This window comes from Mytilus trossulus, chromosome 9, assembly GCF_036588685.1.
Source record: "Mytilus trossulus isolate FHL-02 chromosome 9, PNRI_Mtr1.1.1.hap1, whole genome shotgun sequence".
Taxonomy (NCBI): Eukaryota; Metazoa; Mollusca; class Bivalvia; order Mytilida; family Mytilidae; genus Mytilus; species Mytilus trossulus.
Window position 1 is genome coordinate 49,530,522 of NC_086381.1, and position 13,471 is coordinate 49,543,992.

A 13,471-nucleotide genomic window follows, 5' to 3' on the forward strand; every position below is an offset into this window, starting at 1 on the left:
AAACACACAACAATATGCACAGAGAAACTCAGTTTAAAGGAAATCCGAGTCCGATGACAAAAAAGTAAACAAAACAAACTACACTAAATGAATATGATTCATAAATTAACAAAGAAATACTACATGTAGCAGTAAATGACATGTCAGCTCCAGACTCCAATTAAACGTATCGAAAGAATATATAGATATAAGAAGATGCGGTATGAGTGCCAATGAGACAACTTTCCATCCAAGTCACAGTGTGTAGAAGGAAACTATTATAGGTGAAAGTACCTTCTTTAAAACGAAACCTTGGCTCACACTGAATAGCAAGTTATAAGGATCCCCCAAAATGACTGGACAGTGTAAAACCATTCAAACGGGAAAACCAAAGGTCTAAACTCTATATATAACTAGAGGCTCTAAAGAGCCTGTGTCGCTCACCTTGGTCTATGTGTTTTGGTGATGGTAATGTTTTCGTAGATCTTACTTTACTAAACATTGTTGATGCTCACAATTATCTATATCTATAATGAACTTAGCCTAGTAGTTTCAGTGGAAAATATTTTGTAAAAATGTACAAATTTATAAAAATTGTTAAAAATTGACTATACAGAGCAATTACTCCTTATGGGGCCAATTGACCATTTTGGTCATGTTTACTTATTTGTAGGTCTTGCTTTGCTGTACATTATTTAGTTTATCTCTATCTATAATAATATTCAAGAAAATAACCAAAAGCTGCAAAATTTTCTTAAAGTTTCCAATTCAGGGGCAGCAACATAACAACAGGTTGTCTGATTCATCTGAAAATTTTAGGGCAGATAGATAATGACCTAATAAACAATTTAACCCCATGTCAGATTTGCTCTTAATGCTTTGGTTTCTGAGATATAAGCCAAAATCTTCATTTTACTCCTATGTTCTATTTTTATCCATGGCGACCATCTTGGTTAGTTAGCCAGGTCACCAGACACATTTGTTATACTAGACACCCCAATGATGATGGTGGCTAAGTTTGGTTGAATTTGGCTCAATTCTTTCAGAGGAGAAGGTTTTTGTAAAAGTAATACAACGGACGACGGACGCCAAGACTTGACACTTCGGGCCAGGTGAGCTAAAAAAAACGAGAAGCGAGAACGACATCAACAAACGACAACTACTGTTTTTTTGTGTGATTTTTTTATTACTAGACCAAATATTTCATGCTCTTTTACTATCTAGGACTGTACTTTTTTTTTATTAATAATTGATAAATAGTTTAATAAAATCATATGTGTGTGTAGCAAACATATTAACTTTGGCTTGAAAGACGTCTATTTAATTGTTTTCGACTTGCACTGCTCGGAAAAATTGACAAGAATAAAATCCTAAGACTGAACGCGTTCGTTCAACAATCTTATTAGAATTAATATATATATTAATTTTCTCATACACATATTAAGTATAACGAAATCAGAGATATGCCTTTTAATTAGATTGGTTCGTCTAATTTACAAAATTAATGTAGTATTATCTTTAGTAAATTTACTGACTTCTTTGATTAAGGATTTGAATAAGAATGTGTCCATACCACATAAATGCCCCACTCACACTATCGTTTTCCATGTCTAGTGGGTCAGAACTCTATATTTGGCATTAAAATTAAAAAGATCATATGATATAGAATATGTGTACTGAGTTTCAAAAAAAAATATATTTGTACATTAACTTCACTTTCAAGTATGGAGATGTGATTTTTTTTTCTGAGACAAGTGCTTGTGACAATCCAAAAGAACTTGCAGTCATTCGATGTTCAGTACTTCAGTACTTTGATTGTTGGAAAACGAGGTAAAAATACCCTAGCATATTCGGTATGTGTTTTTGTTAGACTTTTTTTCTTCTGTTTTGTATCGATCTCATACGCTAAGCCCTTTTCCGCTGATTTGTATAGTTTATTCTTATGTTGTGCTGTTACAAAACTGTCCCGGCTGTTAACAAGCATGTTAAACGCCACAATATATTGCATTTGCCTGCTCCAACTCAGGAGCATGTAGTGTAGAGGTTTTCGTTTGTTGATGTCTTTTTTATGCGTTTTTAGTAATTCATGTTGTTTTAAAATAGGCCGTTATTTTTTTCAACTGAACTGCTTCATATTTTTCAATTCATGGACTATTGTATGTTTTTTCTCATTGTTGAAGATTATATGGTAGCCTATATATAATTGCTTACATCCACTACATTTGAACTTTGTGGGATAGTTGACTCATTTGCATTAATACCAAATCTTCTGATTAAAAGTTGTGGGGTGTGTGTATTTCTTTGGAAAGTTTCAATGTTTTTCTCCAAGGTCACCCAGTTTGAATAGAATATTTTGACATTTTGCTGTGCTTTTTCTTGGATTTGAGTTAAGAGCCAACCAAAGCTCACGCCCTGTTGGTGGGTAGTTGATGACTATATGGTAAGCTCTGGATGTCTTTTTGAGTATTGCATACAATGATTTGGTGATGTCTTCATGCCATGCACTGTCCAATTACTGTATAAAAACAGCTTATCAACCTGATCTATCAAATTAGCTTTCCTCGCCTTTTGTATTGTCAGACGAAAAAAAGAAATAAACTGACTTAGCTTGGTATATATCTTTATATTTAATATACTATATAGATAGAAAAAAGAAAAAAAGAAGATGTGGTATGATTTTCAATGAGACAACTTTCCACAAGAGACCAAAATCAATCAGAAATTATCAACTATAGGTCATCGTACGGCCTTCAACAATGAGCACAGCCCATACCGCATAGTCAGATATAAAAAGCCCCGAAATGACAATGTAAAACAATTCAAACAAGAAAACTAACGGCCTAATTTATGCACAAAAATTGAACGAAAAACAAAAATGTAACACATAAACAACTGAATAAAACCACTGAATTACAGGCTCCTGACTTGGGAAATGTGGCGGAGTTGATAAATGATGAAAATATTATTGTGTTTGTGAGTGGAAAACTACGGATGCGTATTAGCGCCACACATTTTTTTTTTATTTTTCTACCTATGTTTGCGTAAACGCAAACCTTTGCGTTGTAACGCAAACCTTTGCAATATAACGCAAACCTTTGCGTTCAAAGCAAACCTTTGCGAAATAACGCACATATCTTGATTTCAATTATTCATTAAGTTTTGTATATATGTCCGTCTGTCATTCTTTTCGGATGTGATTTACTAGTAGATAAAAAAAACAGACATACAAGGCCAAATCATTATATTAAATATGCATAGGAATAATGGAATACTTGAAGTGCAATTATACATAAATCAAGACTGATTTGTGCATCAGAAAAGTATATAATTCAACAAGAAAATAGATATAGTTTAGTATATAGTCATATATAAATTGAAAGATCAAAAATAATGTCATACAATTGTGAAACCTCCATGTCAAATAGACAAAATGATCTTTCTGCTTTAAACTGAATTATTAAAAAAGGAAACATTTATTTTAAATATCAGAATATGATCAAGATTCTTTGATAGAAAGTCAATGAATTTTCATTTCAATATAATGTAGGATTTTTAAGATGCTTGGGTAGCAATTTGAATAGAGAGAACATAATTTTATTAATAAAACATCTTCATTTTATACATTTATTGCCAAAGTGTAGCTTGTTTGAATCTAACCTATTTTACACAGTTCTCAAACGAGAGCTTACTTTGGAAGTATATTTATATTCGGTTATAGATATATTAGAAGGGTTGATTTTTTTCTTAGGTATAACCTCAATTTACTCAATTGTCTTTGTAATATATATACTAGTAGTAACATGGATATCGTTTTTGGGGACCTTTATAGTTTGTTGTTCAGTGTGAGCCAATGCTCCGTGTTGAAGACCGTAATTCGGCATATGATGGTTTAATTTTAATATTATTCTGCTCATTACTAGTCATTGATATGATCTAATTATTCAAGCATTTTACTTTGCAATGACTACAAAGGTGATAAATTTTAATATATACAGCCTCCTCCATTAATAACTTCTGTTTCCTTTGAATCGTAAATAAGAAATAAGATAAAACAAATGTGTGCGTTATATCGCAAAGGTTTGCGTTATATATCGCAAAGTTTTGCGTTATTTCGCAAAGGTTTGCGTTTTAACTCAAAAGGTTTGCGTAATAACGCAAAAATAGGAGGAAAAATAAAATAAAAAAATGTGTGGCGCTAATATGCTTTCGTAGAAAACTACTTAAAATTGTAGAAATATTCAAAAGTAGCTCTCGCGTTTTTGTTCTGCGGCTACGTTAACGGAACACCAATCAAGTAATCGATCTTCATGACTATGGCTTCAATATTTAATGGTATAAACTATCATGTTCTGCTTGTCGTAGACTCAAAAAGACTTCAAGTTGGAATTGATCTACGAAGACTAAGGAACGTTCATGTGTGCCCACGACACCGATGTCCAGATATTGCTCGGAAGATGTTTTGAGAAGTTACGATGCGACATGTAAAATTAAACTGTTACAATATATTACAGAACACAAAACTGGCTATCTTTGCTGTAAATACAAGTTAAAAACCGGACATGGTTTACATTAAAGCAAAAAAATCCAAATCCCACGGCATCAAATAATTTAAAAAAAAACATATGACCTTTAGCATTGAAGGGCTAAACTGGCATTGAGCCGTGTCCAGGTCCGAAATAGAAAATAAAGAGATGTGGCGTAAATGTACACGGGACAAAATCGCACACAAAAAATATAGAAAATACAAATTATTAATGAACAGGGCTTTTATTCCTGTTCTTCATCTTGAAAGGAGCTGGAGGGTCTTCAACGACGAACTAGACCATTTATCCTCATTAAACAAAAGTAACATAGCTTAGTGCATCGGACTATACAAAAACATAAGTTCCTGGTTCGATCCCTCTTCCGAGAAGACAATTTCCAATCCACTATTAATAAATATGTTTAAACTAACAATAGCCACACACTTGACTTCGTGGATTACATTATTTTTTTCATCATCCTACATATGTCTTTTGATATTGTTCATGCATGTAAATACTAAAAGTCTTACACTGTATCTATATATTTTTGCTCCGAGACCAGAACATAATAAAATAGATAAATTAAAACTTGCGGTTTAGATTAAGAAAGGGTCTGAAGGATTTGGTATCATTTTTTCCAGTTCTTCTGGGGTCCTTGGTCCCTTCACTCGCCAACAATATATAGTTTGCTTTATTTGTAAAAGAGGCTAATTATGCTTCAGTATTATCATCTTAGATTCACCTCTCAAAACTAAAAAGTAAAGATCACGCATCCTTATTGTTTAGATTGCTATTAAAAGACTTTTCCATCCGTCGACATTATCTTCGATTAAAGTAGTATTGATCTGACAACCGCTGTGCATGTATACTTTAACGACCTTTAAATGAATGACAAATGGCAACATTGTCATTTTTTTAATGACAATTAAACAGTGTTGGAAAGATAAAATAAATACACTTTCGTTTATCGTGTTTTGTTTTTGTGAAATCAAAAATGAAAAATGAAAATACTTTTGTTTTTCGTTTTTTGTTTTGTGAAATCAAAAACGAAAAATGAAAACACTTTCGTTTTTCGTTTTGGTTTTTAAGAAATCAAAAACGAAAAATGAAAACACTTTCGTTTTTCGTTTTGGTTTTTAAAAAATCAAAAACGAAAAATGAAAACACTTTCGTTTTTTGTTTTTTGTTTTTGATATTTCAAAACGAAAAACGAATGGACGCAGATATACACGGACCGAAACAACTCTCTGTTCAAGTAACCATGTTTATAATGTTAATTATTTTATGTCGATGCGTCATTTTTATACAGACCTATTATGGCTCAATCTGAACAGCAAACACCGTTGCCAGTATTTAGAATAAATTGGACGGTTTTCCTATTTGATTTGTTCTCCACTAGTTACTTTGGGATGTTAACACACTACAAACCAGTAAAAGTCTGAACTTGCCTATATCTGTACTCGACTGTATTGATTTTTACTCGACCAGTGTGAATTGGTCTTACTATTACTTGACATAACTCCATCCCAGTCTGAACCATAAGCGACTGTACTGAATAGTACTTGACCCTTATCTTTGCCATTGAAAATAGTCAGAACTAATACTCAACCAGTCTGAAAAAGTCTTAACTAATTCTCGACCTGTACTCGAACTATTTTTCTAGTCTTAACCATACTTAACAAATGCTCAATCAGTCTGAACTATACTGGACCAAATAACCTCTATTTTTTTAACTGTTAAATTTTTTTTTAACTGAAAAATATAAATTATTTTTTTAATCTTATATTAGAAATATATCTATTATCATACTTTGGGATATTTTTTCTTATATATGATTTATATCAAAAAAGGGATAAAATTAAAGAAATTCTTCTGATTATTAATGAAGTATAAAACATGTAGGACAGAAAGTCATAGGACAAAATGTCACAGACAAAAAGCCACGGACAAAAAGTCACGGACAAAAGGTCACAGGACAAAAAGTCACAATTAATTTTTACTGATTATTTTCCTTATTTGACAAATACAGTTTTGTATTTTTCTTGAACTATTGTATATAAACCAACTTTGTAAACAAAATTTATCACAAAAGTATCAATGATGATATAAAAAAAAATTGACAAAATCAAATGATCAATTACATCAAACGAACGGACAACAACTGTCATATTCCTGACTTGGTACAGGCATTTTCAAATATAGAAATTGGTGGATTGATCCTGATTTTATAGCACTAAACATCTCACTTGTACGACAGTATCATCACAATTGACAATGATGCACGAACAAATAAAAACCCAGACACAATAATTGTTAAAAAAAAAATGTCAAAGTGGCTTGGCACTTAAAAATTTAACAGCTTCATGGTGCCAAGAAATATATGCTTTGCATGATTAAAATCAAATAAATCATTAGTTTTAAGTATAAGACACATTTCCTAAACTTTATATCTAAATAATAAAAATTGTAAATATTTCAAGATATAATTTTTCTTCATTTTCCCGAAACTCGTTAAATTCAGTTGATAGATACAAAGAATATGTGTAGGTTGGTTAAGACTTGGGTAAAATATTGGTAAGACGAGGTCGAGTGTGGTTCAGACTAGGTCGAGTATGGTTCTCACTAGGTTCAGCATGGTTCAGACTCATATAAAATGGTTAAGCATTGGTCGAGTACAAGTTCAGACTGTTAAGTATGGTTTAGACTACCAGTCAAGCATTATCAAGTAAATTTCAGACTGGTCGAGTACAAATCAGTACAGCCGGGTACTGATATTGACCATTTCAGACTTTACTGGTTTAGAGTGACAGCATCACGAGTGTGTGGATCATACAAAAATATTTAACCGATCATCTCTTTATTTTAAGCTACTGAACCGTTGAATTATATTAACTTAAAGTAAAACTTCTGTTCTTATTTCACAGATGTGAATAATTTCATACTCCTGATAACATAAAGTTCCCTTTTCAAGAGTTTCATGCCATTCTACTGCGCTTTAAGTCAATTGTACTATAAACACTGAACCAATTAATCAAAGACACTTGATACCATCCGTTGAGATATTTTGAATGACCAGAATAAATAGACAACATATTTGCTCACTAAAATGTTTTTTGAGCTCTGGTGTATACTAGAAGTTGTCAAATTTGCAATCGTACCACATCTCTGTATTTGATATCATTTTTTATATAGATAAGACCGTTGGTTTTGAGATGATATATTTGCTCACCAAAATGTTCTTTGAGCTCTAGCCTTGAAGTCATAAAACTTTCGAGTCAGTTGTGTGTACTCATACTAAAAAAAAACCAAGCAATCAAATTGCTGGATTTCATGTCTTGAGCATCATGTTTGTGCTCCGAGCACTGGGCAAAGTTTTATGACTTCAAGGCCAGGTGTATTCCCGAAAATGTCTAATTGGCAAACGTTCCACATATCTGTATTTGATAACTATGCACAGTGGGCAAGCTTCTTCCATAAAACACGACCCAATGACCTTCTTGATCAAATCCGCTTTTTTAAATGCAGTTTAACGATTGTGTCCTCTTCGTCTGTTATTGACGTTGTAACTTGATACCTACTTTTTTCATAACCATGACGGTTTCCAATGTTTTAAGACTTAATTTATTTTATTTATTTTATCGACAATATTTATATAGCACATTGCTTAATTTGACCAATGTTCCTAGTTTGGAAATAGCACGACTTCGTGATGCCATTGACCTGATTTTCCATGCTTAATGTTCTATCAAAATAAACACCAATATTTTTTGACCACAGATGCATTGCTTACTATTGATCCGTAAAATAACAGATGACAATTCGAAAATTCCTTTACCCAATTTTTGGTAAAAATAAGATCAGTTCCGTTTTGTCTTGGTTCAGTTTCGAGCATGTTTAAGCACATCAATTTACTTATGTCAGCTAAACAAGTCTCTAGACGTGAAGATATGTTGTCCAAATTATTAAGTGGTTTTATTACTAGGTAGACTTGCGTGTCATCAGCATACCCATGATAGCTAAAGTTGTGTCGCCGACATATTTTACTGATCGGTTTTGAAAAAATATAATACAATCGGGGTCCCAATATCAAACCTTGTGGAACGCCATATTTAATGTTTATTACATCTGACAATACAGAGCCAATTGCTACACGTTGAATTCGACTTAAAGATAAGAGTTAATCCATGACAGCGCTGTGCCAGTTATGCCGTAAGAGTATTCTAACCGATTGATCAGGATGTGATGGTCGATAGTGTCGAATGCGCCGCATAGCAGTTATTATCAAGTGCCAATGCTATATCATGGTGAACCCGTAGTTGAGCCGTTTCTGTTGAATGACAAGCACGATAGGCTGACTGCATGCTGTCGAAAAGCGCGTTTGCTGCAAGATGCTGTTCGAACCGAGTTTCACTCACCTTCACCAAGATCTTTGAGGTAAAAGGCAAGTTAGAAACAGGACGATCGTTTTTTAAGGTTCATCATAACCTTTTGGCTAAAATGGCCGTATTTACACCCCAAATTTTACTCTGAGTACAGACTAACCTATACACCTGCAACAGTTTTAAGGGATGGCAGGAACTAGATATATAAATTTTAAATGCATTTTATGTTTCAGAAAATTATAAACTTTTCTTGATTTTGCTATCCATTTTTTTTCGTTCCTGCAGAATGTGCAAAAATTAACTAAGTAGTGAAAACGATTGAGAAGCTCCCCTCACATAATCAATGTTGTGAGTAGTATTGATTTAAATGGACAATAGATGGACAATATACACCTGTAAACAATAGATGATTTAACAGGTTTAAACTGTGTAACTGAGTGGACCGTATCAAATGAAACTCGGGTGTTTGTTTATTTTTCTATCTTCTGCAGACTGGAAAAAAATGCACATCAAAATGCAGGTAAGTTTTTTATTTTCTGAAACGTAGACTTCATAGAACTTTTATATATCTAGTTCCTGCCATGCCTTAAAACTTTCCTGGATGTACCAGTTTGCCTGTACTCATAGTAATTTTTGAGGTGTAAACACGGCCATATTTTTCAATTCCTTATGATGAACCTTAACTCATCAGCGTCAAGACCGGGCTTTTTCAACAAACGTCTTAAAACCACTTCCTTGTAAAATGCAGTTACTTGCGATTCTGTCATTGAAGTGTTTACTATCTTGGTTATGATAGGAAGTAACCTGTCGAGACATGATTTTAAGAGATAAGTAGGAATCGGGTCGAGTGCGCATGACTTTACCAGAGCTTTCTTGATTATCATTCGAACTTCTTCAGTTGACGCTGGTAAAAAGCGAAGAAAGCGAATGTATGTTGAATTTTACATCGGCTTCAAGAGCATTTTCAACATTTTTTGATGTTTATTGAAAGTAGTTATGCAATTATAATATTTGACAATGTTTGAAAGTAGTTATGCTTTCTGATTTTGTTTCAAAATATAATTAAATTAATATAATATAAAATACCCCACATATTGCTATCCCACAAACAATGAAAACTCTCATTGTACACTTATTGAAAACTAATGCTATTGTCTTCATTTAAGAAAGATTTAGTTTACTGCCTGTAAGTGAATCCATTTATATCTCTTGAATGAGAGGGAGAATATAATATTATTGCAACAACAAAAAGCGCAAAAACAAGTGATTCACCCAATATCAATTAAAACGTAGTTTATTTTGTATAAATACACTATAGTATTAAAGAGGTCACAAAATAAAAGATAAGTGATACTTAAAAAATCGATAATATTAACTTACTAGTTGTTCATATTAATATATCCGTCGGTATAGTAAAATAGTATAGCATTACGATTAATATAAATCCGATATTCTACACGTTTCATCATTCATAATCATATAAAGTTCAATATGCCCGTAAATAGTAACTATCAAACAGGAAAGGAAAGTTACCCAATCAAATAACTTAATGGGCCTAAAATATTGCATTAGCTTTCTGTATCCCAACATCTTTAAACGGTCCATTGTCTTGTCAGACTGCTCTTTAATATCGGTCGTGATATGGTCAGTACAGTTTTGTTGGTCTTCGAACGCAATTTTGTGTTCATTTTTGCATACACCGCCATGTAATTTGGGATGAGCAGAATTCAGTCGACATGTGCATTTATCAATGTCTGATTTTTTCTCAAAATAGCTCAGAACAACAGAGCTAAATATTACTATAAGACTACTACACATTATCTGTAAAAAGTATTTCCCTGAAACAAAATAGAAAAATAACTGTAACTCAATTCTATCATCCAATAAACATAAGCTATATATAGTAATATTTTCGTTGAATAAGTAATTGCTAGCGATAAATTTCGGACAAAAAATTGCATTATGCCGCAAAATGTTGCATGTTTGAGTTTGCTTGGCGATCTAATACTGAATGTCGTTCAAATGCATTGTTTTCATATTAAGTGATATGAGAATTTTACCACAAAATACGTAAAACATTTTCATTCCTTTACAGGTAAACACAGTAAACTAAAACTAACAAAAATACATGCATCTGAAGGCAATCGTCTTGTAAATATAAAAAGTGGAAATAAAAAAAAGATTCTATAAAAAGGTATTCCATTCAAACGAGGAATGATATATTTGTGATCATCTGTGATGCAGATGTGTCATATTTGATCTGATGTCTAATAAGCTTAGGATTTCTTGGTTCCTTTTTTTTTGTACGCTGACATCATGTATTCAGGAAATTATGATAACAATTATGAAATAGTTATCAAAGGTACACGGATTATAATTAAATACAGCAGTCGCGCGTTTTGTCTCACCAGTGACGCTCAGATCAAAATAGTTTAAATGCGTTTCGTTCGGTTTTGGTTTGTTACCCCGATTTTGTTTTTTGTCCATGGATTTATGAGTTTTGAACAGCGGTATACTACTGTTGCCTTTATTTATAAAGCCAAACAATTACAAGTGTGTGCTTTATCGGATAAATTAGGAGCTATAAATCTATATCGTTTTGCTTCTTAGATATAAATTAAGAAATGGAATGTTCGATAGGGAACATTTATATCATCATATTGTCGTTTTGTTTACCTTTTTAGCGATGAGCATTATCAATTACTATATATATAACCGTTTGCTTTTAAAATATTGATGCTAATGTTTGCATATTATCTCTCTTTTTATTTCAATATAAAATTTCTAAATGACTCCGATTGTCAACCAAAATAATAATCTTATTAGAAAGCTAGCAATTTAAAATTGACATTCAAATGAACATACCAACAGCGGTAATACTTTTGGAGTTTTCTGGTAATACACTTCCAACTTGCAGCATCAAGACCATAAAAGAAAGGAATATCGTTATTCCAAAACTAAGACGTTCACCTTCGTCTATTGGGATAAAGAAGGATAAGACTGCTAGTATAGATAAAGCAGAGGCAGGAAACACTATGTTGTAGATATAATGTGCAGGCAATCTTTTCAAATATATATCTAATTTAAGAGATGACGGAAATGCTGTGTTCTCCACATTCGTGATCTTCCAAAATGCATGTTCATCTTTGTTTTTATCATATCCGATGGTTGCTTCATTGTCGTCCCAGACAAACATTTGCTGTTGACTGACTCCGGTCGACCCAAGAGCTATAGAACATTTTTGACAATCCGCTGGAAATAATTCGGTATTAGCACTACATATAGTGCTTAGCTCTCCAAACGGCAGTACACGAATTGTTCCATCGTACTGAACAAGTACTTGTTCTGCTTGCAATCCATCTGACATAAAACTTGATTCAAGTCTGAAATGTGAGTAAGATTTAATATAGGCACTTCAAAAGCCGTTGATGCTGACCAATTGTAGAATAATGTACTGTTTATAACTTATCATTCATTAAATTATTGTCAACATACATTGTACCACTATTATCATATCAATTATCCGAAATTATCAAGAACAAACTAATGAAAGAAAGAAAAAGTACGAATTTACAGTTGTTTTTGAAAACAAACAAATCTAACCTGTTATAAATTAAGAAGTCAGGTGTCCACACTTCCTTTCCGGTAGTAGTAAAATATGATATTCCATCATATAAAGAAGGATCCCAAACTAAGAATTCGTCTTTCCATTTCTAAAAATAAAAATTGCATAAAATAGAATGTGCTACATTACCAGTCTGTATATTTCATAAAATTTTAAGTAGTCTAAGTTGTTGTTGAAAATAAAACAATAGTTGAAAATAATGTACTGTTTTAGTAAAAATCTCCTTTTTTAATAAAAAACAAATTCACAATCTGATTAACTTTACTGACCTTTAAATATTATTTCGTTTAAAGCAGATCTGATTGGATGATAATAGCAATGTTAACGTACTAGTATTCAATTGATTAGATATAATGAAAATACAAAACGGCTTACCAATTCAACTGATATAGTCTGTGTTAGTCTCGCCTCTTTTTCTGACTAAAAATATAAAAGAACAAACACACCTAATATGAGATAGTATGTTATATAATAGTACAAAAGTAGCAACGCAACACGTATAAGTAAGTTACAACAAGTTTGCTAAGATGCTAACACATTCGATCTAATTCAAAAAGAGGGACGAAAGATACCAAAGGGACAGTCAAACTCATACATCTAAAAACAAACTGACAACGCAATGGCTAAAAATGAAAAAGACAAACAGAAATACACTAGTACACATGACACAACATAGAATACTAAAGAATAAACAACACGAACCCCACCAAAAACTAGGGGTGATCTCAGGTGCTCCGGAAGGGTAAGCAGATCCTGCTCCTCATGTGGCACCCGTCGTGTTGCTTATGTGATTACAAATCCGGTAAATAGTCTAATTCGGTAGGTCACATTCATGAAAGGGAAGGGGATTGTAGTCACGACGTAAGGAACATATCCGATATCATTTGTGAAACGGTTATTCCATAACGGTCAACCAACTCGTGATGGCGTCCGTCAACATACTTAGCTTGTTCCTTAATGAT

The 13,471-nt window shown here is 32.6% G+C and overlaps 1 protein-coding gene across 1 annotated transcript; it reads right to left on the reverse strand.

Moving 5' to 3' along the window:
- Positions 1-10,292: 10,292 nt before the first annotated feature.
- Positions 10,293-12,944, reverse strand: LOC134683968 (neuronal acetylcholine receptor subunit beta-3-like). The gene is made up of 4 exons (XM_063543273.1): positions 12,885-12,944; positions 12,488-12,597; positions 11,750-12,267; positions 10,293-10,722 (listed from the first exon to the last, which is right to left on the reverse strand). The coding sequence occupies exons 3-4, from the start codon at positions 12,249-12,251 to the stop codon at positions 10,319-10,321; spliced, it is 906 nt and encodes a 301-aa protein (XP_063399343.1). The 5' UTR covers positions 12,252-12,267; positions 12,488-12,597; positions 12,885-12,944; the 3' UTR covers positions 10,293-10,318.
- Positions 12,945-13,471: the final 527 nt, after the last annotated feature.

Coding starts and splice junctions, on each gene's coding strand:
- LOC134683968 (XM_063543273.1), bottom strand. CDS start 12,251: ATGTCAGATGGATTGCAAGCAGAACAAGTACTTGTTCAGTACGATGGA. Junction 10,723..11,749: donor CAAAAGTATTACCGCTGTTG/GTATGTTCATTT, acceptor ATTTTGTTTCAG/GGAAATACTTTTTACAGATA.